The 27,646-nt window shown below is 44.4% G+C and overlaps 1 protein-coding gene across 5 annotated transcripts in view; it reads left to right on the top strand.

Moving 5' to 3' along the window:
- Positions 1–27,395, top strand: part of Rgs20 (regulator of G protein signaling 20) — a 73,112-nt gene extending 45,717 nt beyond the window's left edge. For 4 of the 5 annotated variants that reach the window (XM_057790602.1, XM_057790600.1, XM_057790603.1 and 1 more), the window contains 4 exons: positions 9,661–9,809; positions 15,410–15,493; positions 22,160–22,394; positions 26,109–27,395. In XM_057790602.1, the coding sequence (XP_057646585.1) occupies positions 9,661–9,809; positions 15,410–15,493; positions 22,160–22,394; positions 26,109–26,297 (657 nt within the window). In that variant the 3' untranslated portion in view covers positions 26,298–27,395. Of the gene's footprint in view, positions 1–9,660; positions 9,810–15,409; positions 15,494–15,689; positions 15,756–22,159; positions 22,395–26,108 lie in introns of those variants that run through there. The other variant, XM_057790605.1, reaches the window with a different exon arrangement.
- Positions 27,396–27,646: the final 251 nt, after the last annotated feature.

The following is a 27,646-nucleotide window of genomic DNA, read 5'->3' as shown; positions in this document are numbered from 1 at the left end:
CGGTTGCTGGGTTACTTGGGGTTGTTTAAAAATCATATAGCATTTAAGCCCGCCAAGATTTTTCTCTTTGTGCATATCGCCATAGAACCTTCATCTAGCGATGGATGGAGATAGAGCCAGAGACCCACACTGGAGCACCGGACTGAGCTCCCAAGGTTATAATGAGGAGCAGAAGGAGAGAGAACATGAACAAGGAAGTCAGGACCATGAGGGGTGCACCCAACCACTGAGACAGTGGGGCCGATCTATTGGGAGCTCACCAAGGTCAGCTGGACTGCTACTGAAAAAAAACATGGGATAAAACCGGACTCTCGGAATGTGGCGGACAATGAGAGCTGACGAGAGGCCAAGGAGAATGGCACAGGAACTTTCAACTGGCGATAGATCGAGAGAGAGACAGAGACCCAAATTGGAGCAACGGTCTGAGCTCTTAAGGTCCAAATGAGGAGCAAAAGGAGGGAGAACATGAGCAAGGAAATCAGGACCACGAGGCGTGCACCCACCCACTGTGACAGTGGAACTGATCTATTGGGAGCTCTTCAAGGCCAGCTGGACTGGGACTGAATAAGCATGGGTTGAAACTGGACTCTCTGAACATGGCGGACAATGAAGGCTGATGAGAAGCCAAGGACAATGGCACTAGGTTTCGATCCTAATACATGAACTGGCTTTGTGGGAGCGTAGCCTGTTTGGATGCTCACCTTCCTGGGCCTGGATGGAAGTGGGAGGACCTTGGTCTTCCCGCAGGGCAGGGAATTTGGACTGATCTCCAGTATCGAGAGGGAGGGGAATGGACTGGGGGGAGGAGAAGAGGAGTGGGGATGGGGGAGGGGAGTGGGGGGAGGGGGCAATGTGTGGGAGGAGGGGAGGGAAATGGGAAACGGGGAGCAGTTGGAAATTTTAATTAAAAAAGATTAAAAAAAAAAAAAGATTTTTCTCTTTGGCTGTGCCCCTCCTCCATCTGCGCTCTCCTGCTCCACTGTTATTGCTTACAACCGACCCAAACAACGTTTCATGAACCTGATACTCTTCTCTGGCCTCTGTGAGCACTCCACACATGTGATGCTCATACAGACAGGAAGACACACATCCATGCACATAAATAAAAATAATTTAAAAAAATTTTTAAGGACTACAGTAACAAGCCATGTGTGGTGGCACACACCTTTAATCCCAGCATTTGGGAAGAAGAGGCAGGTGGATCTCTGAGAGTTTGAGGTCAGCCTGGTCCACAGGGTGAGTTCCAGTACAGCCAGAGCTATATAGCGACACCCTGTCTGTAAAACAAACAAAACAAAAAAGTCACAAAGTATCACTTATAAAGCATTTATTAGCATAGCCACCCTAGTTCAATTATGGGTGCTGTAGGCTGTGTTTTCTTCGTGTCTTACTTTCTGCTTGGAGATTCGAATCTGTAATGTACCTGTGTTCATTCATAGTCTTTACCTTTGAGTTTCTGTACTTCTGATGCCACATTGATATGATTGGATTTCCCACACACTTTCCTTGTGCTTTTGTGTATTTCGTGGCTAGCCTGCTCTTTTTCACTCTTTCATTTAACTCTCTAAGTTCATCAATTTTAATTTCTTCTTTTTTTTTTTTTGTCTTCCTTCTCTTTTAATTTTTATTTTTTTGAAACAGTGTCTCACTGTATAGCCACGTGGCCAGACTGGCCTTGAACTTGAGCTCCTTCTGTGTCACTCTCACGGCTGGTGCTATTGCAGACGTGTGTGTGTGTGTGTGTGTGCGTGTGTGTGTGCATGTGTTTGCGTGTGTACGTGCAAGCCCATGTATGCAGGTGCAAAATGTGTGTGTGCACCTGTATGTAGGTGCAAACGAGACCAGAGAACAACCTCAGACATCATTCTTCCGGCACCGGCCACTAGTTGTTGGTTTTGAAACAAGGCTTCTCATTGGTCTGTGACTCATCAAGTCGGCTAGAATAGATAGTCAGCAAGCCCCAGGATTGGTCTATCTCCATTTTCCCAGTTCTGCAAGTACAAACTCAGAATACCATGCCATGTGTGTGTGTGTGTATGTGTGTGTGTGTGTGTGTGTGTGTCCTGGGAGAGGAACGTGGGTCCTTTAGCTTGCAGGACACACACTTTTTGACTGAGTTATCTCACTAGTCCCAGCTCAATATATTCCTTAATGATTTTTTCACCTTATTTTTATACTGAATTTGATAATGGCTTATAATGTACAGTATCATGTATCAGAATCTACCTCAGGAACATTGATCCTCATAGCTCCTTTCTCACATTCTCTTTTTGGTATAGTTATGCTAAGCACATAAAGTTTCTGTGTGGTTCAAATCCAATAAACACTGTTAAATTTTAGTTTTTATAATCCTTTTAAAGAAGTCAAGGAAAAAAATAAGAGTAATAATGCATTCATTTTTTTTTTTAAATCAACCTTCTGATTTCAGGAAGCAGAGGCAGGATGATGTCTGAATGTGAGGCATAGGGAGTTCCAGGCCAGCCAGGGCTACCTAAAAAAGAGGAAGATGAGGAGAGGGAGAAGAGGAGGAAGAGGAGGAAGAGAATAGATAGATAAACAGACAGACACACAGACAGACAGGTGATAGGTAAATAGAGGTTGAGTTTAATTTACCATCACCTCCTTTGAAAGGTGTCCTTCATTTTTCCTCTAAGACATCACGTGCTTGCAATGAATACTCCTTCTTTTTTTCTTAACTTATCTGGAAATATCTTTTTTTTTAACTTATTTTTTTTTAAAGACGAACTTACTGAACAGAGGCTTTTTAGCAGACAGCTTTGTCTTTCAGCATTTTGGATATGCTGTTCCATTGTCCCCTGGTCTGCTGTTTGTGCGACGAAACATCAGCTGTCTCCCTTCGTACAGTTTTCTTGTTTGTGGAGAGCCACTTTCCTTCTGCTGCTTCCCTCTTTGCATTTTAACTGCGGCTTCTCAGCTTACAGTTGATTTGTTTTCCTGTTACAAATGTCTGTTAGTGGTCTTCATGACTATTTGGAATGTAATAGCCATTATTTATATTCAATTTTTGTTTGTTTGTTTCTTGAGACAGGGTGTCACTGGGTAGCCCAGGATATCCTGGAACTCACTGTGTAGACCAGGTTATCCACCTACCTCTGCCTCCTGCACACTGGGAGTAAAAGTGTGCGCCACCTGCCCAGCCAAATATCTTTTTCTGTTCCAGTACTGAAGTTAATTACCACAGCAGCTCTAGGCTGTTATCTTTAGCTTCTTTCCAGTTGTGCTTGCAATACTGGCTCCTGGCTGGTATCTGGAGACTTGGCTTTCAGTGTTTTCAGTTCAATGGTTAAGCGATGGCAGTTGTTCCCTGGTGTGTCGTACAAACACTATGATGTATGCTGAGCACCTGCCTTCTCTTCAGGACTCTGGAATTTTACTGTTTAAGTCTCCAGTGCTCAACCAAAATCTTGGGCACCAAGATGCCACTGGCTTCCTGGACACAGGCAGTACACACTCGTTGCTAGGAAAGTGTTTTCTATGATTACTCATGATGTGGAAAAGGCCTGGGGAATCCTGCACACAGGCCCCTCCCACTTTGCCCCGCCGTGTCTTTCACCTGCATAGATGCTATTGACCACGGCCCCTTCTGCCTTTTGTGTACTGCTAGTATCAAGGAGAACTAGCCCTGCCTTAACTGATTGCCACGACAATCACCACCTTCTCTCAATTTCCTCACTCTTTCACTAAAGTTGTAGTTCCTTCGGGTAAACCTGCGAAGTCTTTCTCTTGAAAGCCTGGAACTTCCTAACAAAAGAATACTGTGCGTATTGCATACTTCCCTGTATGCTGTGTCTCTACTCTGAGAATATGGGTGGACAGCCTAGGTCCTGGCTCTTCTCACTGTAGAATTGTTTTAGTTTTTGTTGTTTGTTTGTTTTGTTTGATTTTTTTGAGACAAGGGTTTTCTGTGTAACCGCCCTATCTGTCCTGGAACTCACTCTTGTAGACCAGGCTGGCCTTGAACTCACAGAGATCCGCCTGCCTCTGCTTCCGGAGTGCTGGGATTAAAGGTGTGCGCCACCACCACCACCGCCCGGCTTTTGTTGTTTGTTTTGCCTGTGTGTGTCTTTGCACCACATATGTGCAGTGCCCACTAAGGTCAGAAGAAGGCATGAGATCCCCTGGAGCGAGGATCTGGCTGTCTGTGAGCCACCACACCTGAGTCGTGCTCCTAACCACTAACCTCTCTCTCTAGTCCCTGTAGAATCTTTATTATCTAACTAGAGCTTCTGTCTTAAATGTGGGGACCAGAGCCTTATTTTCTTGGCCATAATCACTGTCTTAATTACTTTTCAAATGTTGTGAGCATTTGAAACACCATTACCAAGGTGACTTATAAAAGAGAGCATTTAAGTTGGGGCTCATCATTCCAGAAGGTTAGAGGTCATGGCCATTATGGCAGGGAGGATGGTGCTGTGGCATTGGCCAAGAGCTCATGTCTGATCCACACATGAGAAACAGAGAGGAAAGAGAAAGGGGGAGGGGGAGAGGGAAGGAAGGAGGGAGATTGTTTGAGGGTTGAATGCTAACTGGGAATAGCATGGGCAGCCACACACTGCTGCTGTTCTCCCGTCAGGGGGTCAGCCTTGTCTCTTAGACCCTTGGTGTTGGTGCTTCTCCTTAGGAAGAGGGACCTTCTGCCTTCACACCCTTAAGGGATCAAAATTTCATAGGGGAAAATGACGAAGGCTTGAAGACAGGAAATTTAGGGGAAATGAGAAGGAAGAAGTCTCCTAGACCTGGAATCCAGTTGAAGCCTTTGCCAGCTATAGAGCAGGGATTCCCAAAGCACAGGTACCGTTGGAGATCTCCTGCTGCAGTGGGCTGGGGGGGCATTCCAAGCCCTGCTCTCAGCATGCCAAGCAGCAGCTCCCCCTCTCCAGACTCCACAAAGAAAGCCCACCAAGCTGTGGCTCCACACCCCCAGAGGGTATTTAAGGTCTGGCCGATAAACTTCCCCTAGTGGTTTCCCCTTGTGGTTTCTCCTCTTCCCCTGGGATCATCCAGGAATGCTTTGCTCAGATTAAAACCTGAACTTTAATTCATTGGTTTATTATATCAGCCCATTACCAGGGGATATTTTTACTGATCAGTTCCCAGCTGCTTCAGGTCTCCAGGAATCTCACCAGTAACCCACTATGGGAAGAGGGCCTGTAGTAACCCTTCTACAGACCCAGCCACTCCTGGCTTCCCCTTAACTGATTATGATTCTGTCTAAGCATCTCTGCAGAGCCATCACACTCATTAAAGAAGGAGAGAAGGGGAGGGGGTGGAGTTTCCTAGCAACCTTTTGAGATGTAACTTGAGAGTCATTAAAATGGTGTACATGGTTGCCGCTGAGATGAATTGTTTTTCTCTCCTGAGAAGCTCACACCCACACTTGAATGCCTCTTTCTGCAACTCCTGCCTTGAGAAGCCCACACTTGTACTCCGCGTGTGTCTTACTATTCTGAGAACTTCTTTTTCTCTTAACCCTCCCATTTAAACGGATATTAAAATATTTTAATCAAATCTCCAGCTCTGCTTCATAAACTGACTATTCCTGTTATTATAACCAGGGTGTGGCCGGAATGGGTTTCCATTAAGTCTATAGGAACGCCTCAGGCTGCCGAGGGCAACACTGGGAGGCTTTGTGTCTGTTCCTCTACTTCTGACAGTTTCTGTGCTGTGGGTTCTCACACCCATTCCTCCCGCAATGCAGCCTAGGTCAAAGGTTAACTTGGAACAGACAGGACATGAGAAGTGTTTACTTTACAATCTGGATATCCTGATTCCGCCTTACAGAATGTAGTACAGAGTCACCTTTTCCTCTTGAAATAGAAGTGCTGTCGCCTTCTGTGAAGCAGGATTCCATGTAGCCGGCACTGGCATCGGACCCACTACAGCCAAGGGTGATCCTGAACTTCGGATCTTCCTACCTTCACTGTTTTGGTGCTGGGATAACGGGTCCCCACCATGTCTGACTGTTTACTTGGTACTGGGAACTGAATTGAACCCAGGCTTCTGGCATTTTAACTAAACATCCCACCAACTGGACTGCACTCCCAACTTCCCTCTTTGCATTTAAAAACAGTGACTCCATCTCCAGACCTCATTTCCCTGTTGTTAAGATGGCAAGAGTGAGGACCTTAGCAGGACAGGGAAGGACCCCTGCGGGTAACAGTATACACCATGCAGAGAGAGCTTGAGCGTGGAGTTTTTTGAGAAGAAGGTATTGGGAGGGACGGGAGAGACAAACAGACAGAGAAAAGGGAGGGAGGGAGAAAAACAGAGACCTGCCTCTTCAGAAGAGCAACAGGAAGGAAAGAGCGGGAGTGGGTGGAATTTGTCTCTTAAAGGGATCTTTGCACCTGCATACAAACTAGGACCCTGGACTGGCCAGGATACTGCCTGAGTACATCCTGCCAGATGACAGGGCAGGCCAGCATAATGCCTGAATCGTAATATTCCCATCTTTTTCTTATTATAAAAAGGTGGGGAGATTAAAGGGGATAGCAGGTAGGACAGGGATAAGGACGCAGGGTTCTCAAGACTGCTTCCTGTTGATTTGTGGGCATTGAAATCTTGGGAATCGCCGGGCGGTGGTGGTGCACGCCTTTAATCCCAGCACTTGGGAGGCAGAGGTAGGCGGATCTCTGTGAGTTCGAGACCAGTCTGGTCTACAGAGCTAGTTCCAGGACAGGCTCCAAAACCACAGAGAAACCCTGTCTCGAAAAACCAAAAAAAAGAAAAAAGAAAAAAAAAAAAGAAATCTTGGGGATCCTGAGGAATCTGGGTTGCCGGTCATGTCTTGTAGTAACTGGTTGTTTTACTGATATCCAGGTACTAATTTGGAACGACATAAATGAATGCAGACAGATTGTAAAAATATATACAGCTTTAATGGGGAAATAGACTTACAGGACCAAAGGTTCCCATGGGGAACAGGAAAGCAGAAAAAGGAGCTGCTGGGATCACGCGAGGCAAATTTATCAGTAAACATTAGCCCGAGGTGAACAAGCCCCCTAATGGGCGGGGCTTATCCCTACACTAATTGTTAAGATACAGCTTGAAAAAGGGGCGGGGGGGGGGGGGGGGGAATAAGAGAGAGACACAGAGAGGGAGAGAATTGGGGAAAGAGGGAGTGGGCAGAGCTTGTATCTTAAAGTGACCTTTGCACCTGTGTACAGATTAGGGGCTTGGGTTGGCCATGGTACAGCCTGGGTATATCCTGCCATATGACAGGCCAGGCCAGCATAATGCCTGAATCCTAACACCCATGCTCACTTTAATTCCTGTTTCCTTCTAGAGCAACATCATCCATGCCTCTTACTTGGGCTATTCCAGCCAATGATTGACATTTCCTTTTGCCTTGTGTTTGAGCTCAGCCAATGTCTAGATTTTTGACTGGACAGAAAATGGGTGATCAGAGAAGGCACTCACTAACTCAACTTGAGACTCCCCAGGGCAACTGAAATGTGGATTTAAAAACCTCGGACTTCCAGTCTTTCATGCCGAGCTATAATATTTCTCAATGGTTTTTCTGCATAGAAAGTGATACGTCGACAAGACACAGGAGCCAGGAGTCAAGATCTGGGAACAGAATTTGATCAAAGTAACAGCAAAGTCTACTCATTCCGTGTTCCCACCAGCCAAAGTGAAAAGACCAGCTTTACAGATAGGAAAGGGCTAAGAAAAACAAGTCTAAAATGAAATCATTGACTTCTTCAAGTCCCTTTTTCTGTGAAGGTCAACACAGAGGGATCTTATTAGGGGCTAACACTGCCCTAACTGGAGACGTGGTTACCAGTTCTCTGCCTCCTGACCCCTCCACAGGTTACAAGAATAACCCAGCTTTAGCATGGTGGTGCAGGACTTTAGCATGAGCAAACTGAGATCCATTTAACCTGTTAGGCCTGATGTCAGAGCTCAGTCCAAACCAGTGGACAAATGTCAGAGGTCTGTGCCTGGCGCAGCTAACAGGGAGCACTGGCAAGTTATTCTGGGAGTACTTCCTGCTGCTGGTAACAGGGAGCACTGGCAAATTCTTCCGGGAGTACTTCCAGCTGCCACAGATTTACCTGAGACCCTGCCTTGTAGAGCAGCCTCAGACTGCCTCCTGTGAAACACTTCAGGAGTCACAGTACATCACAGCAAAGTAACAGAGTTGCTATAGATGTGTTTGTGCTTTGGATCTCCCTGCAACTCGTCTTTTGTATTCTGCCTTTATATTGTGGTCTAAATCTGGGGGCCTGCATGCATTCCTTGGAGATAGGATCCTGCTGCTAAGGGTCTTTGAGTCTCTGCCCTTTGAGTTTCTGTTTCCCTTTACTGGGACCTCATCTATGGTGCTATATCTTCATGAAACAAGAACCTGTGTCTTGGGCCATAAAAGACAAGATGTTTTTCCTTCTGTAAAATTTTATTCTTATTATACTGACTATATTCTCAGTGTGTGATTCAATAATGGCTGTTTTCAAAAACTGGAAGCTATAATAGACTTGTAAACTTTGGCCTGCTCAGTCTAAGCTAAGGTCCCATGGAGTAGTATCAGGGTATTATGAGCACAAAGAGTAAGGAAGCCATTTGCTAATTCTTGTTTCTTAACCTAAAGCTTATGGGCCTGGCTAATTAAAAGAAATCTAGATGCCATATATAGGGCTCAGGCAGCAGGAGCATTTGAGCATGCTCAGGGCCAACCTGAGCAACATAGGCAAGACCTCATTTCGAAATGAATGAATCCAGTCACACATAGGATTACATCACATTTGACAGGAATAAACAAATCTAGTACTTAATTCTAAAGTTCTATTAAAGTTCATGTGTGTGTGTGTGTGTGTGTGTGATTTTAGCTTTCAGTTAGCTCCATCAAGAGTTGAATGATAGTTTTCAAAAGCAAAATCGGACGTAGCAATTTCTCCTTTCCTTTGCTGCTCGTATGCCCACCTCTGTCATTCAATCTTCTGATCTTCAACAACGGCAACAACAAGCAGGCTGATGGCGAGATGTGTGATGGCTTTGCACCCATGGAGATGGGCAAGAGCACCGGGCAAGAGCACCGGGCAAGAGCACCGTCCCTGCAAGGACTGGGCAGATCCCAGGCTGGCTCGAGGGCTGGCTTCCCGGGAAATGCTACCTAGTAAGCAGTGTTCTTAGTGTTATGCTGCTGGTGGAGAGTTTTCGAATGCCACACAGCTAGTGAAGACGTCTAGTGTGCATGGATCTATCTGCCGTTAGACCAGAGCCACGCTTCACCACCTACTCCAGTGGACCGTTTTGGCATAGTTCGCATCTATCCATCTCTGCGCTCAGACTCCTGGGTCAGTGTGTCCTGTACTGTCCCTTTTAACTGCTCTGCTGTGGTTCAGTCTAGAGGGAACCTGAAATGCTCTAGTGGTCATAACTTACCAATGACCTCTGTATACCCATTGCCTCTCTTAGTAAACTACCTAAGGGCCAGCCTTTTCTCCATTTTACTCCTGGAACTTATGCCATGTTCCATTAACTTTGCTAAATATGTTCTCATCAGAGTCCAGCACATCTCAGCAGTTTGCAAAAACAGCCTGGGTATTATCGTGTAGCGTCTTCTCTGTGAGCCAAACATGCAAATATCTGGATTTTGATCACAACTGCTTTTGTTGTTGTTGTTGTTTTCTTTTGCAGCCTGTGGGATCCGAGAGGACTGAGATGCGGATGCAGCAGATGTGCAGCGGAAGTGAGACCCAGGGCTCCATCCAAAGCCAGCAGGGCACGGGGAGCCATGGCTCCAATGCCTGCTGCTTTTGCTGGTGCTGCTGCTGCAGCTGTTCTTGGTAACACTGGGGGCTTTTACTGAGACATTGATTGGGAGGGGCTTTTACTGAGGCATTGATTGGCAGGGGGCCTTTGACTATAGCCTATTTATGACACATCTAGGAAATAGGTTGGTTTTGATTTGTTTGTAGCCCAGCCTTCCCTCCCAGGCTGCCCTTCCAAAGGACTCAGGGTTCAAGTCCCAGCACCCACATGGCCGTTCACAACTGTCTGTAACTCCATTTCCAGAAGATCTGACACCCTCACACAGACATACATTCAGGCAAAACACCAATGCACATAAAAGAAAAATATATAAGTTGAAATGTGCCTTTAAAAAGATTAAGAAAGGGGGTTGGAGAGATGGCTCAGTGGTTAAGAGCATTGCCTGCTCTTCCAAAGGTCCTGAGTTCAATTCTCAGCAACCACATGGTGGCTCACAACCATCTGTAATGAGGTCTGGTGCCCTCTTCTGGCCTGCAGGCACACACACAGACAGAACATTGTATACATAATAAATAAATAAATATTTAAAAAAAAAAAGATTAAGAAAAAAATAAAAAATCCTAACTTTGGAGTGACAGCTATAGTCCCAGACCTGTGTGCTAGCATCGGGGAGACTGAGACAGACAAAACCTTGGTTCACTGGCCAACCAGGCAGCCTAGCTTCAGTCAATGAGAGACCTTGTCTCAAAGAATCAAAACAAACAAAAACCCAAGGTAGGTAGTGCCTAAGGAAAGCCACTTGATGCTGTCCTGTGGCCTCCACAGGCAGGCTTATGCATGGGTACCCCACACACATGCTGTCCTGATGTGGAAGTGATTTCTTTCTAATCTGTTACTTTCATTGGTTAATTAATAAAGAAACTGCCTAGGCCCATTTGATAGGCCAATCCTAAGGTGGGTGGAGTAAACAGAACAAAATGCTGGGAGAAAAAAGCCGAGTCAGTGAGTCGCCATGATTCTCTCACTCCAGACAAACGCAGGTTAAGATCTTTCCTGGTAAGCCAGCTCATGGTGCTACACAGATCATTAGAAATGGGTTAGATTGGCCGGGCGATGGTGGCGCACGCCTTTAATCCCAGCACTCGGGAGGCAGAGGCAGGCGGATCTCTGTGAGTTCGAGACCAGCCTGGTCTACAAGAGCTAGTTCCAGGACAGGCTCCAAAACCACAGAGAAACCTTGTCTCGAAAAACCAAAAAAAAAAAAAAAAAAAAAAAAAAAAAAGAAATGGGTTAGATCAATATGTAAGAGTTAGCCAATAAGAGGCTAAAACTAATGGGTCAAACAGTATTTAAATATTTATTTATTTATTATGTATACAATATTCTGTCTTGTGTGTCTGCCTGAAGGCCAGAAGAAGGCATCAGATCTCATTTCAGATGGTTGTGAGCCACCATGTGGTTGCTGGGAATTGAACTCAGGACCTTTAGAAGAGCAGGCAATGCTCTTAACCGCTGAGCCATCTCTCCAGCCCCCAAACAGTATTTAAAAGAATACAGTTTCCATGTAATTATTTCGGGACATAAGCTAGCCATGCAGGTGGCTGGGTGCCGGGGACGCAGCCCCGCCCATCCACACAACACTGTCCTATGACGTCCACATCCACACACACACATACATGGGTACCCCACACATATACGTTACTCGAGTGAATAAGCAGTAAAATAAAAAAAAAAGAATGATAAAACATACTTAGACAAGATCATTACAATGTCCTTAATAATATACAAAGAGTTTCAGCACATAAAATGACAAGATGAAAAACAAGCAAATGAAATGGCACAGAAAAGGTATCTACATGTGCTCCTGCCAACAAGGCTAAGATACATGCAAGTGGAGGCACACACCTTTAATCTCAGCACTCGGGAGGCAGAGGCAGGCAGATCTCTGTGAGTTCAAGGCCAGCCTGGTCTACGTATTATATTCCAGGACTACAGACTCTGTCTCAAAAAAAAAATTCAGGTTAAATATCCACCCTTCTACATGTGTACCCAGAAAGCCCCTAAAAACAGTAAAGCGCATACAGAAACCATGTGTCTGAGGGTTTGCTATGGCCTCAGTCACCATGAGAAAAGTAGCTCCATTGTTCACAAACAGGAAATAGGTGGATCCGTGCCTCATGGTGTCTACATGCCGTTGTCATTTAAACTCAAGTGCCACGGGGGAAGGGGAGCAATTACAGAGCAATGGATATTGTAAAATCTTGCTTACGTGGCATCTAAATGCATATGTAGTAGCACACCTGTGAGCAAGAGTGATGGTTATCTCTGGGATAGAGAGTAGGGAGACTACACAACCAACTTTATGTAGGTTGAGAAGAACTTTTTTTCAAAATTACTGGATCATAATTATCCAGAAATATAATGTGTTGTTTTCACATCAATGGAAAACAGTTCAATTTCCTTGATTTTGCTTCCCCCTCAGCATTCTTTTAAGATGTGCCTGTGTTGGTATACATAGTAAATTTTCTAGAAAGATAACTAGCAATATTTCCCAAAGCCTCAATGATATTCCTCTCAGAATCCAGTTCGTGGCCTTCTAATATAAAGGGAAACACTCAGGTTTTTATCGTCTAAAATATAAACGTTTTAGCCACTGGTGAGTTCCTGTAAATAGCACTTTACCCATGCCACGTAAGGAATGCTAACATCACCCATGTCGCGTAAGGAATGCTAACATCACCCATGGCACGTAAGGAACGCTAACGTCATCCATGCCATGTAAGGAACACTAACTCACAAACCATTAAATAGAAAGAAGGTGGGGGGGCGCATAAAGGTACAAAGACTGGTTGGAAAAAAGAACAGGCTCAGATGGGGACAAGGGCCAGCAATGAAATGGATGTGGTCAGAATGCATTATATTCGTGTGTGAAGAAGTCATATAATTAGCAGATGCTAACAAAGCAATAAACTTTATTGTTTTCTGTAATGCTGGAGGGTGTCCCCCTCCATTCTTATTGGGAAGGGAAGCCCCTGAATCTTACAGAACGTTGCTGAAGTGTGGCAAGCAGAGCCTTGGCTTGTGTTCGTCATCGTCTTCTGGGATAACAGCCACAGAAGACCCCTGTAAACACAGTGAACCATAAAAATACCCTGTGCCTTTTTTCTAGAGGACATTTTCCCCTTTAAACTTGCTCTGCTTTAGCAAAATAAGATGGAAAAATGTCAAAGCTTGAGTAAATTATGCATTATTAAATTCACAATATAGCTTCCAATTCTCTTTGCAGCCTTGTGTCAAATTCATAATTCCTTTTTCTCTTTGCTTTTCATACCCACTGTGCAGTCACGTGTTCTGCTCATAAAGAAGCCAGGAAGTCAGGCAGGATAAATGCTGCCCGGTGCATTCGTAGGATGCCACCCCAGTGCCTCCCAACGGGTTCTTATTTTGTTTTGTTTCATTTTTAAAAAATCATTATTTATTGAAACGTTTTAGCCTTAGCTTCATAAAAGAAATAAGTCAAAAGGATTTCTGAATTTTTAATGATTTTGCCTTTATGTAAAAATAGCTCTCTGTCTCTGTCTCTCGCTCACACACACACACTAAAAAAAACTTACAAAACTGATTGCTAAAAGCAGGCTCAAAGGCTTTTATAAGATAGCATGTTAAGGAGAAGCCTTGGAAAATGAACAGAAACACTGATAATGTAGCAAAACCAAAAGCCTCTATCACCAAGGATACAAATCCATTTAGACGTTGAGGGGGAAAAACTCATGCTCAACATTCATGAAGTACTAGGTTTGGTCTTCAGCATCAAAATGAAACATCATTTTAAGTTGCTGGGCTTCTGAAGCTTTCCTGCTAAAATTTAGAATGAGAGAAAGACATGGCAGCCTCTCCCACCATTTAACAGTATGTGGTAGGCATCAGCCAAGAGGAAATGTATAGATGGAGCCTAGGACTTGAAAAGAGCAGAAAAAAGCCTCCCTATTTCCGATGATGCAAGAACACCCTGAAAGTCCAAAAGAATCTTTATTAAAACTGATGAGTAAAGAAGAAGAATATAACATCCATAAAATAACTGTCATTCGCCGGGCGGTGGTGGCGCACGCCTTTAATTCCAGCACTCGGGAGGCAGAGGCAGGCAGATCTCTGGGATTTCAAGGCCAGCCTGGTCTACAAGAGCTAGTTCTGGGACAGGCACCAAAGCTACAGAGAAACCCTGTCTCGAAAAACCAAAAAAAAAAAAAAAAAAAAAAAAAAAATTGTCATTCGAGCTTGTATCTAAAATATCTAAAGCTGACACAGTTCAGAACACTGGCTGTTCTTGCAGAGGACATGGACTCTGTCCCCAGGATCCACACAGTGATTCACAAACTCATGTAACCCCAGCTCCAAGGGATCCATCCAATGCCCTCTTCTGACATCTGTAGACGCCAAGCATGCAGGTGGTGCATGGACATACATGCAGGCAAAATGCCCATGTACACAAAAATAAAATCTTTTTTTTTTTTTTTTTTTTTTTTTGGTTTTTCGAGACAGGGTTTCTCTGTAGCTTTGGAGCCTGTCCTGGAACTCCCTTTGTAGACCAGGCTGGCCTCGAACTCACAGAGATTCGCCTGCCTCTGCCTCCCGAGTGCTGGGATTAAAGGCGTGCGCCACCACCGCCCGGCTAAATAAAATCTTTGAAATGTATAAAGCCATATATCTCAAAGGTAAAAGATATACTGATATTTAAATTTAAGGAATAGAAAAAGACATGTCTTCAGAGAAAATATGTGATAGCTTGTGATAGATGCAAAGAGGCTTGGCCATGTCAACCATCAGTGAAATGCACATCAAAACCACAGTGACGTTTCAAATCCACTGAGCTAATAACATTTGGGAAAGCATCCCTTGAGACCCATCAGACGGGTCAGGAATGAACACTGGTCCAGCTACCCAAGAAGGAGTCAGTTCCTCAAATGGCAGAAATGGACCATCTGCCATCTCACCGGTCCTACCCAATGGAAAAACAAAACTCGTTTTCTTTCTGTTTTGATTTTTGAGACAGGGTCTCACCGTGGAGCCCTGGCTGGCCTAGAACTCGAAGAGATCAACAGACCTGCCTCTGCCTTCCAAGTGCTGGGAGTAAAGGCATGTATCATCACCCCTGGATTTTTTCTTTCTTTTAGAAGAGTTACATATTTTTATTTTTTTATTGTGTGTTCTGCCTAAACATATATTAGTACTACGTGTGTGACTAGTGTCCACAGAAGTCAGAAGAAGATATCCAATCCCTGGGAACGTGAACTTCTATGTGGGTGCTGGGAACTGAACCCTGTTTCTCTGCAGAAAGTGCTTTTACCACTCACCATCTCTCCTGCTTTTGGTCTTCTTAAAAATAACAATTAGAGGCCGGCCAGTGGCACACTCCTTTAATCCCAGCCCTCAGGAGGCAGAGGCAGGTGGATCTCTGTGAGTTGGAGATCAGCTGGTCTACAGAGCAAGTTCCAGGACAGGAACCAAAGCTACAGAGAAACCCTGTCTCAAATAATAACAATAATAGTAATCAGGGTCACATCTTTTTTAAAAAAGTAATTCAATTTGAGTATCTAAAATTATCTTTAAAATATTCATTTAGAAATACATTTCTTCAGATGTTCTCAGTCAACAATAATTGTCTTGTTTTTTACAGCCTCACTGTCAGAAACCAGGAAGACCAGAGACCCGGAAGAGCCGCCTATGAACTCAAGACAGACATTCCAGCGTGTGAGGAAAGGTGAACTCTTATGTTTTATTAGCTCACGATACTGACAGAGATACCAACATCTTCCTTTCGTCTTTTCGATTGCAAGTTTCAACAGAACACATACATGTTCCCATAACTACCATTAATAACATCAGATCTCAATGTGGCTTTGAATTTCTTTGGCAGAATTTCTTTTAATTCATTTTCTATCAGAAAGAAAAGCCAGCCCACTTTTTGGTCCCAATACTGAAATTCAAATAGAAGTTGATCCCTTCTCACAACCCATAATGATGTAATTTTATTTTTATATTTTAAAAGTAAAAACCATAACGATACATCATATTTGGTCTTCAGGAAAATTCAGGAAGGATTCCATTTTTCAGTTACAAATTACCAGATAGGGCACTGGCAGAGATCCGAGACTTGAAGCCAGTAAGTGAATTGGAGTTACTCACATGGACATAGGCAAGGGGTTACCTGCAGAAACAGGGTGCCTCCAAGGCAGATTCATCTCCAAAGCCCACTCAGCACAGGTGACAGGTCAAAAAGAGCTGCACCCCTGAACGCTCACAGGCCTGGGAGAGGGGCACTAAGAGGCCCTGCCTAGCAGTCATGACTGCTCGTACAGTCTCAAGGAAGCGCCTTGTGTCTATTTCATACTTCTGCTTCCTGGAAGCCTGGGTCTGTGAGCCTCCCCCTCCCTGCAGAACCTGGAAGCCTGGGACTGTGAGCCTCCCTTTCCTTGAAGCAGAATGTTTGAATTCAGTGGAAACCACTAGCAATCTGCTATTTAAAAATCTAAGTGTTTTGAAAAAAAAAATACATAATGTAAAGTTTTGGCCTTTAATTTTATGTTTCCATTTTTAATGTTTAATTTGGGGGTATTTGATGCAGGAGTGTGTTGCCAGCTCACTTCCTGTCACTCCTCTTGCTGGGTTTTGGTGTGCAACCTCCACACCCAGCTGCATATTGCTTTTCCCTTTATATTTCTTCCCTCGACTCTTCTTCTTTTATCAAATTTCCTATGGAGTTACCTTCACTTAACTATTCTTACACCTATTCTTTATTTTATTCTTTCTTACACATTTATTTCATATATGTGAGTATTTTGCTTTCCTGTATGTATGTACACCAGGTGCATGCTCGGTACATATGGATATCAGAAAGGGGCGTCGTGTCTCCTGGTACTGGGGTTACAGAAGCCTGTGAGCGACCACGTGGGTGCTGGGAATCAATCCCTACTCCTCTGCAAGAGCAGTCAGCGCTACCAACTGCCAAGTCACCTCTCCAGCCCCTTTATAACTGTTCTTAATATGAGGCCTTTATAACTGCAGACATTAGACAAATATCCTAATAGCATTGTTCAAATAGTTCTCTATTAATTTGTTTATCTTTGGAGATAGGAGAGTAGCCCGTCTCTGTTGTGTAAACTGCTTTTCATCTCTACCTTATGTATATTTGCCCAGGTTTTCAAAGTCTGGGAGATCCAGCAATACCCTGCCCCACTCCACACAGTATATGCTGTTCTTGTTCAGAAACAGCAGGTGTCTCACAGACCCCAGGGTGCTGTATTCTGTGCCATGGCTCCCAAGCGCTATGCAGCTGCGTGCACAAAGCTGATTGTCCTGTTTGTGTGACCTCCAGCTTTGGCTTAATAATGGCCACATGCTGCCTTCATTTGTGTGTGTGTAAAACAAGAATGATAATAGTTTTTGTAGCTAAGCCAGCCAAGGGTGGCTGTGAATTCTGAATAGGAGAGTGAATTTGGCCAAAGGGAAGTAGCTTGGCCTGGCTTTGTAGTAGGAGACCGCTTGTTTATTTCCCAGCTGCCCTGACCTGAAATAATCACCCAAAAACTCTATCATTTCCAAAACTGTTTGGCCAATAGCTTAAACATATTGCTAGCTAGCACTTACATGTAGAATTAACCCATTTCCATTATTTTACCACGAGACTTGAGGCCCACTAGCAAGGTTCCAGCTAGCAGCTCCCTTTCCCCACTGGTGGCTACATGGCATCTCTCTAATTCCACCTTCTTTCTCCCAGCATTCAGTTTAGTTTTCCCCACCTAGCTCTACTCTGCCCTATCACAGGTCAATGCAGATTATTTATTCATTAACTAATAAAACATACAGAAGTACTTCCCACACCATGGCTTTGTTCCAAGTCACGGCCAATGAGTACTAGGTACTCATACACTTGGTTCCTCTTGCTGCCATCTGCTCGGGTGTTAGGTACTCATACGCTTGGTGCCACTTGCTGTCATATGCTCAGATACGAGGTACACATAATTAGTTGCATTTGCCTTGTGTGACTCTATTTGTTGTAACATTTTAGGTAAAAATAACATTATATTGGCTTTTTAAAGTGGCATTTGAAGTTAATTATACTAGCAGTCATCTCGTTCACTATTAATTACGCTTAATCTTCCAGTCAGTTTTGTGCCTGACTTCTTATGGGAAGAAAGGAATTTTTTGGCTTATTCTCCCATGCGTGGTCCATCACTAAGGGAGGTCAGGACAGGAACTGAAGCGACGACTTGGAAGAAGGCCCACTTGCTGTTTTGTGCAGTCACCGCAAACCAGGGAACTCACAGACCGGGACGTAGAGCAGAAACCATGGAAGATCAATGCTAAATTGCTCACTCAGGCTCAGTTCCCTAACCAGCCTGAGACAGTCTGCCCAGGGGATTGTGCAGCCCACAGTCATCTGGGACCTCCTATGTCAATCACCAATCAAGAGAGTTTCCCACAGATATGCCCACAAGGCAGTCTGATAGAATCAGTTCCTCCCCAGAGCTTTCCTCTCCTTAGGTGACTCTAGGCTGGACCAAGCCGACAGTGAAAACTAACTAGGACATATACGTATCAAAACCTTGGTGTACACCCTTCACCCTTAATCAGCCTGCACAAGGAAGGCCCTGTGTTCGATTGGCATCACCAAAGTAAAATAAAACAAAACAATACAAGATTTATCTTTCTGATTTGTAGATCGTGGAGTTTCCCATTGCAAAAACCTTAGTTTTTGCATGTATTTAAAATGTCATACAAAAAATAAGGAAATAATAAAATACCTGAAAAACAAAACTCATTAAGTCAGTTACCAAGCGTAAGTTGTAGTTCCCAAAGTAAACAAAAGTTTCTAGAGTATATTCACAAACCTGCCACCACATGGCTACCCTAAAGGATGGAGAATTAGACAAACTAACTAGCTATAGTCTTTGCTAAAAACAAGTTGCACGGCTTCTGTAAGAGCTACTTTTGGCCATCTGAAAAAAATTCTCAAGCATACAGAAAATATTTGTAACTGTTGAATATGCTTTTTCTCATGAAGTTTGGTTTTTCTTTTTGTGGTTTTTTGTTTTTTTTTTTTTTTGATTGATTTTTGCTTGCATTGTTTGGGTTTGGGACAGTACCAGGGATCAAATCAGGGCCTTGCACATGCTAAGCAGCGCTCTACCACTTAGCTATGATCACTGCCCTTTTAAAAAGTTTTGTTCAAAGTCGGGACTCAATATGTAGAGCAGACTGGCCTCAAATGTACAATCTTCCTTCCATAGTCTCCGAAGTACTGGAATTAGAGATGTGCACCACCATCCTGGCCTGGCTTTTGTAAACTGTCTGGATATATTACTAGGATCAGTATTCAGCAGACTGTACTACTAGCCCCAAAGCAATTAAAACCAAAGTCCAGAGTTTTTAAAACATATACAGCAAAATCCTATCCTGTTTGATATTTCTAAGATCACTATCAATTCATTACATCCTCAATAAATAAATCACAATACATTTTAAGAAATAACATAACTATATGAAAATGTAATCATATCAAAATATGGAATGCTGAGAATACAATAAACAGAGCAAACATAAATCTCAATACTTAGGTTTTTATTTAGTTACTCCTTTTTTTGGTGGGGGAGAGCCGGGGACACGGTCTCTTTAAGTAGCCCTAGCTGTCTAGCTGTCTTAGAACTCAGTATATAGACTAGAACAATCTCGAACTCACAGAGATCTGCCTGCCTCTGTCTTTCAAGTGCTGGGATTAAGCATTAGTGAGTGAAGTCCCACTTCCATACAGAAAAAGAGATATTAACATGTGGCCCAGAAACTTAGACATAAGGAAATGGTCTGAATAGTTCCAGACTGTTAAACTGTGATAACTTTCTAAATTTATTTGCCATTAAAAAGTATTCAAACCTGGGTAGCTTAAAACATCAAAAATCTTTTATGTCACAGTTCCAAGACAAGAAATCCAAGATCATGTGTCAACAGAGATTTCTCTGTATTGATTTACAGGCCCTGGAGCAGACTTTCTTCTTGGTCAGCTGCCTGCACCTCTGGGGTTCACTGGCCACTACACACATTGCTCCAGTCACATGACCATATTCTCCATGTGTTCCAGAGCTTCTCTCTCTGCTCATGTCTATACCAAATTTGCTCTGTTAATGAGAGTTTCAGTTTCATCCCAGATGATGCCTCGAATAGTGACCTCATTTTAAGTTAAGTCTACAAGGAGCCATTTTTTCTCTTAGTAATAATTTATTTTGAGATGTATAGGTAGATGTTTTGCCTGCATGTGTATCAGTGTACCACATGAGTGCCTAGGGCCCCAACAGGCCACCGAGTAGGTGTTGGGAGGGAATTGAACCCAGGTCTTCTGGAAGAGAAACCAGTTCTCTTAACTGCTGAGTTAAGTTCTATCTCTCCAGTCCAAGGACCTGATGGAGGTGGGTCTTGTATTAATCTGTTGCTTTCATTGGTTAATTAATAAAGAAACTGCCTAGGCCCATTTGATAGTCCAACCCTTAGGTGGGTGGAGTAAACAGAACAGAATGCTGGGAGAAAGAAGCCGAGTCAGTGAATCGCCATGATTCTCCTACTCCAGACAGACGCAGGTTAAGATCTTTCCTGGTAAGCCAGCTCGTGGTGCTACACAGAATATTAGAAATGGGTTAGATCAATATGTAAGAGCTAGCCAATAAGAAGCTGGAACTAATGGGCCAGGCAGTGTTTAAAAGAATATAGTTTCTGTGTAATTATTTCGGGGCATAAGCTAGCCATGCGGGCTGCCGGGTGCCGGGGACGCAGCCCTGCCGCTCATATTACAACAAGGACCCATTTCTGATACACATATCTGAGAGGCTCTTATTACCAGGGATGCCAAAATCCATATAAAAACAGGAAGTGAGATGAGAATCCTACTCACAAGGAGTGTGGGTAAATCTTAACAAGATGGGAAAAGCAAGTCACAGAGAACAATGTATTTGCCATCTTATAAAAATCTTAAAAGCTACAGAATACATTTTTCAATGAAACATGAAGATATGGAACTGTGAAAAGGCAAAAGAAGGGAGATACTAAGGATCACTGTTAAATAGGCTTTTTCTGATCTCAGTGCATTTAAACTCAAGGGCAGTGGTAGTACACACCCTTTAACACCAGCACTCTGGAGGCAGAGGCAGAGGCAGGCAGATTTCTATGAGTTTGAAGCCAGCCTTGTCTACAGAGTTCCAGGACAGCCAGGGCTACACAGGGAAACCCTGTCTCGAAAAACGAAAAAGACTAACAACAATAAATAAAACAAAACAAGAAACAAACCAACAGAAACGAAAAACAAAAACCCCTCAAAGAGGGTAACCGGAAGTGAAGCCCAGCAGGCCTCTTGGGGTGAATTGCTTTCCTTACCCAATCATGGCTGGCTCTTAAGGGCAAGGGCATCTTCCTAGCCAATCATATTGTCACTGTCTTGTCTGTGCTCTGTGTTAGTTGGGTCACTCCAGAATGTTTTACGCTTTAGCAGCAACTGGAGAGTCAGCTTCTAATGAACTGACTGCCTCATAACTGCAAAAGTCTTTTTATTGTTATGCCAAAGATACCTTTAGTTCAGCAGTTTCAGCAAGGTAAAACCTCTTATCTGATCTAGGAGTTGTCTGAAGCAACCATTACCTAAGCAGTTCTCAGCAGTGCAAGACTTCCTGGTCTGCCAGGTTTGTCTGGAGACTAAGTTATGCAAAGGCTGTGGTGAGTCCCTGCCTGTTGACACAAGGTTATGTCAGTGCCATCACTTGGGAACTCAGGACAGACACAGTGGCCATGGAGAATCACGGCACCACCCCTCCTCACTTGGGAATGTATCATGTATGTTCTTTTCTTTTTCTCAAATGGCACATAGATCTTAAAAAGCAGCCAGTGGGCATTGCCCATTCATGTTCTGCTGGGCCTGTGTGAAGTGTGACTTAGCTCTGTCTGAGATAATTGAGAGGTTTGGGGTCAGGCGGCTGCAGGATTTTTCTTTGCTTCTGTAATTTAAAAGTACTGTCAACCATAAACAAAGTATGGCTGTAAGGTTGCACAAGAATGCTCTGGGCATGAAGGCTCATGCCTTTGATTCCCAACAGAGGCAGGCCTGGTCTACAGAGTGAGTTCCTGAATAGCCAGGGCTGTTACACAGAGAAACCCAGTCTTGACAAACCAAAAAAGAAAAACAAAAAATGAAGCTACAACACACTCCAATAAATACAAATCCGGCTTGTAAGTGTTTTAGCCAAAGGCTTAAGGAAATGAGAGGGGTGTTCTCCCTTTCTGGAAGGGCCAAACATTTGTGTGTTTTATAGCAGTATGTTGTAACTTTGCGACGAAAACTGGATTCCCCAGCAGTAACATCTTCCTTCTGTTCCTTTGGACCACTGCTCAGCCCCACTCCCACTCTGGAAGAAGTCTGTGCCTGGGCCCAGTCCTTTGATAACCTAATGGTCACTCCGGCTGGAAGAAACGCATTCCGGGAATTTCTCCGGACGGAGTTCAGCGAAGAAAACATGCTTTTCTGGATGGCCTGTGAAGAGCTGAAGAGGGAAGCAAATCAAAGCGCCATCGAGGAGAAAGCCAGGATAATCTATGAAGACTACATTTCTGTTCTGTCTCCTAAAGAGGTGTGTGTCTGCAGAACTGTCTCCTGAAAGCCATTCTAAATTGCCTGCTTCTGTGTTTGGTCACACGCTGCTTGCACACGTAGAGATAGTTCAAAGCACTGCCCTGGGCTCCTCCCAATCATAGCTTTTAGGTCCTGAGGATTCAGAGAAAAGTGTGAAGGATTTTTTAGGTTGTTTTTTTTTTTTTGGTTTTTTTTTTTTTTAAGCGTCCATGATTCACAGAAGCTTTAGCCCTCACACAGACACTTGGCTTTGCTCTGCTTTCTGTTCTGTGGCTCTGAGGATTATCTAGGGCTGCCCACATGCTAGATAAGTACTTTCCAGTCTTCCTGTTGTTTAAGAACACCGTACCCTATAAACACTCGTTCAAGTAGAGTTATTCCACTATTTTGAGTAAAGTTTTTTTCTGGGGTGTCTTTCTAGTTACAGCATTGCTGAAAATACTGAACCTGTGACGATCTCCCCCACGGCGTTGTGTTAACATCACGAACAAACGCCATAAAAGTGAGACTAAGCAAGTTAATCTTAGCACATGTTTCTTCAAATCTGCAGCACTGAAAGTCGCCATGTTTTTGGATCCAGGTGCCTTGTATCAACAATTTCACAAGCAAGGTTATCTCCTGCTGTGTTCTGTTAAGACTGTGGTTAATAAGGCAGAGTTTCTCTTCTGTGGTCAGGGACCTCACAGAGGCGGACAGAACCACAAGCATCCGTGGTATGATGATGGTCCAGCATCTCAGTGTGGGACTGCAGTGAATGAATCATAGGAAGAGAGGAGGAAGCTAGACAAAGGATAATGAAAAGGAAATTGTCAGAAGCACAAGGGAATGAGGACATCCTGGGACTAGGATCAGTGAAGCCACGGGCGAGGGTGTTGCAGTATATGAGCAATGACCGTGGCAGCAGCGGGTGCTCCCCCCGGTACCGGGTGCCGGCAAATTACCAGAGCTGTGGTGGACAGCAGCAGACCTAGAAAAAGGAGCTTCTTGCCGGGCAGTGGTGGCGCACGCCTTTAATCCCAGCACTTGGGAGGCAGAGGCAGGTGGATCTCTTTGAGTTCGAGGCCAGCCTAGTCTACAAGAGCTAGTTCCGGGACAGGAACCAAAGCTACAGAGAAACCCAAACCCTGTCTAGAAAAACCAAAAAAAAAAAAAAAAAAAAAAAAAAAAAAAAAGAAAGAAAGAAAAGAAAAGAAAAAAGAGCTTCATGGCAGAGCTATCCAAAATTAGGTTCTGTTTGTGCCTTGTTTTATAACTTTAAAAATTTTTTTTTTTTTTTACTTTTCTGAAGTAAAAAATACCAGTGTGGCCCTGTGACTGAATTCCCCACTAGACAGTTCTGCTCACTATAGCATCTCTAGTGGACCTCATCAGGCAGAGTGGAGGGAGAGGTTGACCCAGACAGAACAAAACAAGACCCTTCTAGGTGTTATTCTCTAAAAAAAAATGGCGGGTGTCCCCAGCGGGGCAGCAGCTGGCCAGAAACCTCAGCGGGCTGGTCAGCGGTGAAGGCTGGGTCCCCTTGGCAGGTGGGAGACCTCATCGGGTGACCTGAGCAGGGCAGCGGTGGGCCACGGGGGGCAGCCGGTCCCACTCCCCACCTCGGTGGGTCTCAGGTGGGAGGGAGACTACGGCAGGTGAGACAGACAGACACACTATGCAGAGAGAATCTGGATATAAAGTTTATGTAGTGGGTTATAGAAGGAAGGAGGAGGGGGACGGGGAGAGAAGAGGAGAGGAGGAAGAGAGAGAGAGAGAATGGCAGCAGCCACCTCTTCAAAAGGGGAGAGGAGGCTGGATGAAGCTAAAGATCCACTTGCCTAGGCAGAATGGGGGAGAGGCTTGTCTCTCAAGGGGACAAGGTAACCAGTTGACAGGACAGATCATCACAACACTAGGTCCTTCCTTCTTTAAATCCCAAGTGGTTCAGACACCTGTGGAGTTGAAGAGTAAGATGGGTCTGGAAATTACAGGAAGCAAATGACCATGGACGAGTCGTGGGACAGCTACACTTTGAACTTAATCCAGCAAACCAGGGCAGGGCACAGCCGAGTCTCAGGATGGGGTTTGCACTTTAGAAAGAGCCCCTTGGCCAACTTACGGAATGTGTTGGGAGAGGTGGTGGGCAGACTCCAGAAGGTCAGGAGGGAAGCGGTGACACAAATCCGGCAACACAGGGCGTGGTGGAGGGAAGGAGAGAGACTACTGTGTTAAAGAAGAGGGACAGTGGTTCACGCCTGTGATCTGAACAGCTGGCACACCAAGATCTACATTATATAGTGAGACTGTCCAGAAAGGAGGGGAGAGGGACAGGGGAAGAGAGAAATGAATATCGAAGGAATGGGTGGGCAGGTAGAAAAAGAAAGAAAATAAGAGATACATAGGGCACTAAACTGGGAGAATGGGTGGTTTTCTTGAAAGGGCTTGCTAGTATTCAAACACTTTATTTCTAATAAAAATACTTATAAACAGCCAGGTGGTAGGGGTTTATGTCTTTAATCCCAGCACTCGGGAGTCAGAGGCAAGCGACCTTTGGAGTTCAAGGACATTTGGGTCTACAGAGCAAGTTTCAGGACAGCCAGGGATGTTACACAGAGAAACCCAGTCTCGGAAAACCAACCAACCAACCAAACAAACCTTATAAACCAACGAGCCTAGAAACAACCACCATTTTTGACTTTCCAAGAAGAGTTCATTAATAGGAATTCCCACTTAGCTTACTATAGAGACAGCAGTGACAGCTAGGCTAGTGAAGGTGTCAGCAGAACAAATGAGATTTATTTGTCCCAAAGGGACAGAGGGCAGGGACAAGAGACACAGACAGGAGATAGAGGGAGAAGGAGAAGGGAACAGGGGAAAGTGGAGAGGGGTATCTGTCCCAGAGGACAAAGGAGATAGTGAGGATAGAGAGGAGACAGATATGACCCATAGGAAAATGACAGTAAACATACAAGGGAAAAACCCTGTGTTAAGACGAAGTGTTTACTTTAATTGGGCATGGAGATTAGGTGAGCCAAAGGGGGCTTTGGATTGCTGGACTTCAATATTTGGTGGCTGGACCTTGTAGTCAGCCTCGGGAAGAGGGAGTGGCCAAATAAGGGAATGGAGTTTGGGGGCTAGCTTCTAGAACGTAATCTAACAGGTTTTATCAAGACAGGGAATGGGGGAGAGGGGCAAGGCTTGCCAGAGTCACCTGTTCAAGTGGGCTAGAGTCCCTTCAGATGGAAGCCTGGATACCACTGGCTCCAGGCTCTGATGGAGCCCTTTACTTTACAGACCCCCTTCCTTTAGCCTGGACCCACACCAGGAACCTACACCCAGTTTCTAGCTGGTCGGGCACCTGCAGCTCCCAGGTTTTTGCCTCCATTAACAGGGATGAGTCCGTGCTCACCACCTTCCATCTTTAAAGGCCATCTCACACTTGTTTAGAAGAAGCAAAGCAGTGTGTGATATTCTACAGCAGCCAGCGTTCCTTATGACATATGAGAAATACAGAGCATGGCCCCTCAGTATGACCTACAGAGTCCTCTGGCACTGGTGCAGCAGCCTGCCCCACAGACCTACTGGGGCCACTCCTTCACCTGTCAGTTTCTCTCAGCAGTTCAGACTTTGGGAGATCTTGTTTGTTTTGGGGTCTTTCGAAAGCTAAAACAATTATGGTGTTTGGATGGTTTTACAAGAGAAGTAACACATTCAGCTCTGCTTCTGCCCACAGGTCAGCTTGGACTCCCGAGTACGGGAAGGCATCAACAGAAACATGGTGGATCCCTCCCAGCACATATTTGATGATGCCCAGCTTCAGATTTACACCCTCATGCACAGAGACTCCTACCCCCGCTTCATGAACTCCACCGTCTACAAGGATTTGCTCAAGTCCTTAGCTGAGAAAGCAGTGGAGGCATAGGTGGCTTTGAATATATTTATTGTTAATAAATCCAGAAAATAACTCACGGACTGCATCCAGCCCAGGAAGTCTAGAGGTAGGATGTCCTGTGCTAGAGTGGATCTCGGACTGTTGTAGCAACAATGTCTCCCTCTTCAGAGAGCTAGAGACTCACAGTGTAACTGCAACCGCCTTTAGTAATACTTGTCCGGAAAAAAGGTGATTAGAAAGACTGTCCGCTCCCACTCACAATAACAGTAGCATGTTCTCGAGGGCAGAGCACGCACTAGCCTCTGCTCTGCCTGCAGCGGACACACAGAGAGCAAATGGTGACACTTCTGTTTTGCATGAGTTAAAACCCTGTTCCCCCTCCAAAGACAAGGCATTCAAGTCTTTCCCAACTAACCCTTCCTCCAGTCTGAATACTTCACTTAGCACCGTGCCAGGACTGAAAGTCACAGTTCATGAAGATGTGACAATTCCTTGTGAAGGAAACAGTAACCGCCTGCACGGGTCATGGAGGTGGAGCACACTGTGCTCTAGGTGGGCCAGGCTTGGGCGTTTGCCAAGAAACACGATGCTGAAGTGACGATGCTTCCGTCAGAAAGGATGGCCATATTATCAGGATCTACCAACCTGAAGAATGAATTTCCAATTTAATAGTTCGTTATGTTCACAGAGCTTCAAATAAGCATATTTTGATTTTTATTTCAAGAAATGTGGGTATTTTCACTCGGAAAAATAAAACATAAAAGTTTTCTCTCAATCGTGAATTATTTGAAATGTAATTGAGGAACATGGATCATTTGGGGATGCATGCAATCCGTCTTTCACCTCCCAGACGACTGTGCTGCCTTTACATGCCATGATTTGTTTTTTATCACAGCAAATGAAAGGACCTCATAGTTTACAGGTAAAAGCAGTTATAGACCTAAGCCACTGTCTTAGTCAGGGTTCCTGTCGCTGCAACGAGACACCAGGACCAAAAGGCAAGTTAGGGAGGAAAGGGTTTATTTGGTTTACAGATTCACATTGCTGTTCATCACTGATGGAAGTCAGGACAGGTTGCTTGGCTACCTGATTCTATGCATGCTGGGAGAAGAGATATACTGATTTAAACAATCTGTACCCTATTCATTATAATTTTGCTGAAAATAAACTTTTTAGCTCTTCTACGCCTGAAAACGTTGTGTAGCCCACTAACCTTCCCCTCTAGAATTCCCTGATGTTTTTTTTTTTTTTTTTTTTTTTTTTGAGACAGGGTTTCTCTGTGGTTTTGGAGCCGGTCCTGGAACTAGCTCTTGTAGACCAGGCTGGTCTCGAACTCATAGAGATCTGCCTGCCTCTGCCTCCCGAGTGCTGGGACTTCC

This window comes from Chionomys nivalis, chromosome 16, assembly GCF_950005125.1.
Source record: "Chionomys nivalis chromosome 16, mChiNiv1.1, whole genome shotgun sequence".
NCBI lineage: Eukaryota > Metazoa > Chordata > Mammalia > Rodentia > Cricetidae > Chionomys > Chionomys nivalis.
Note: the sequence above shows the minus strand (reverse complement) of the source record. Positions and strands in the feature narration are given on the sequence as shown.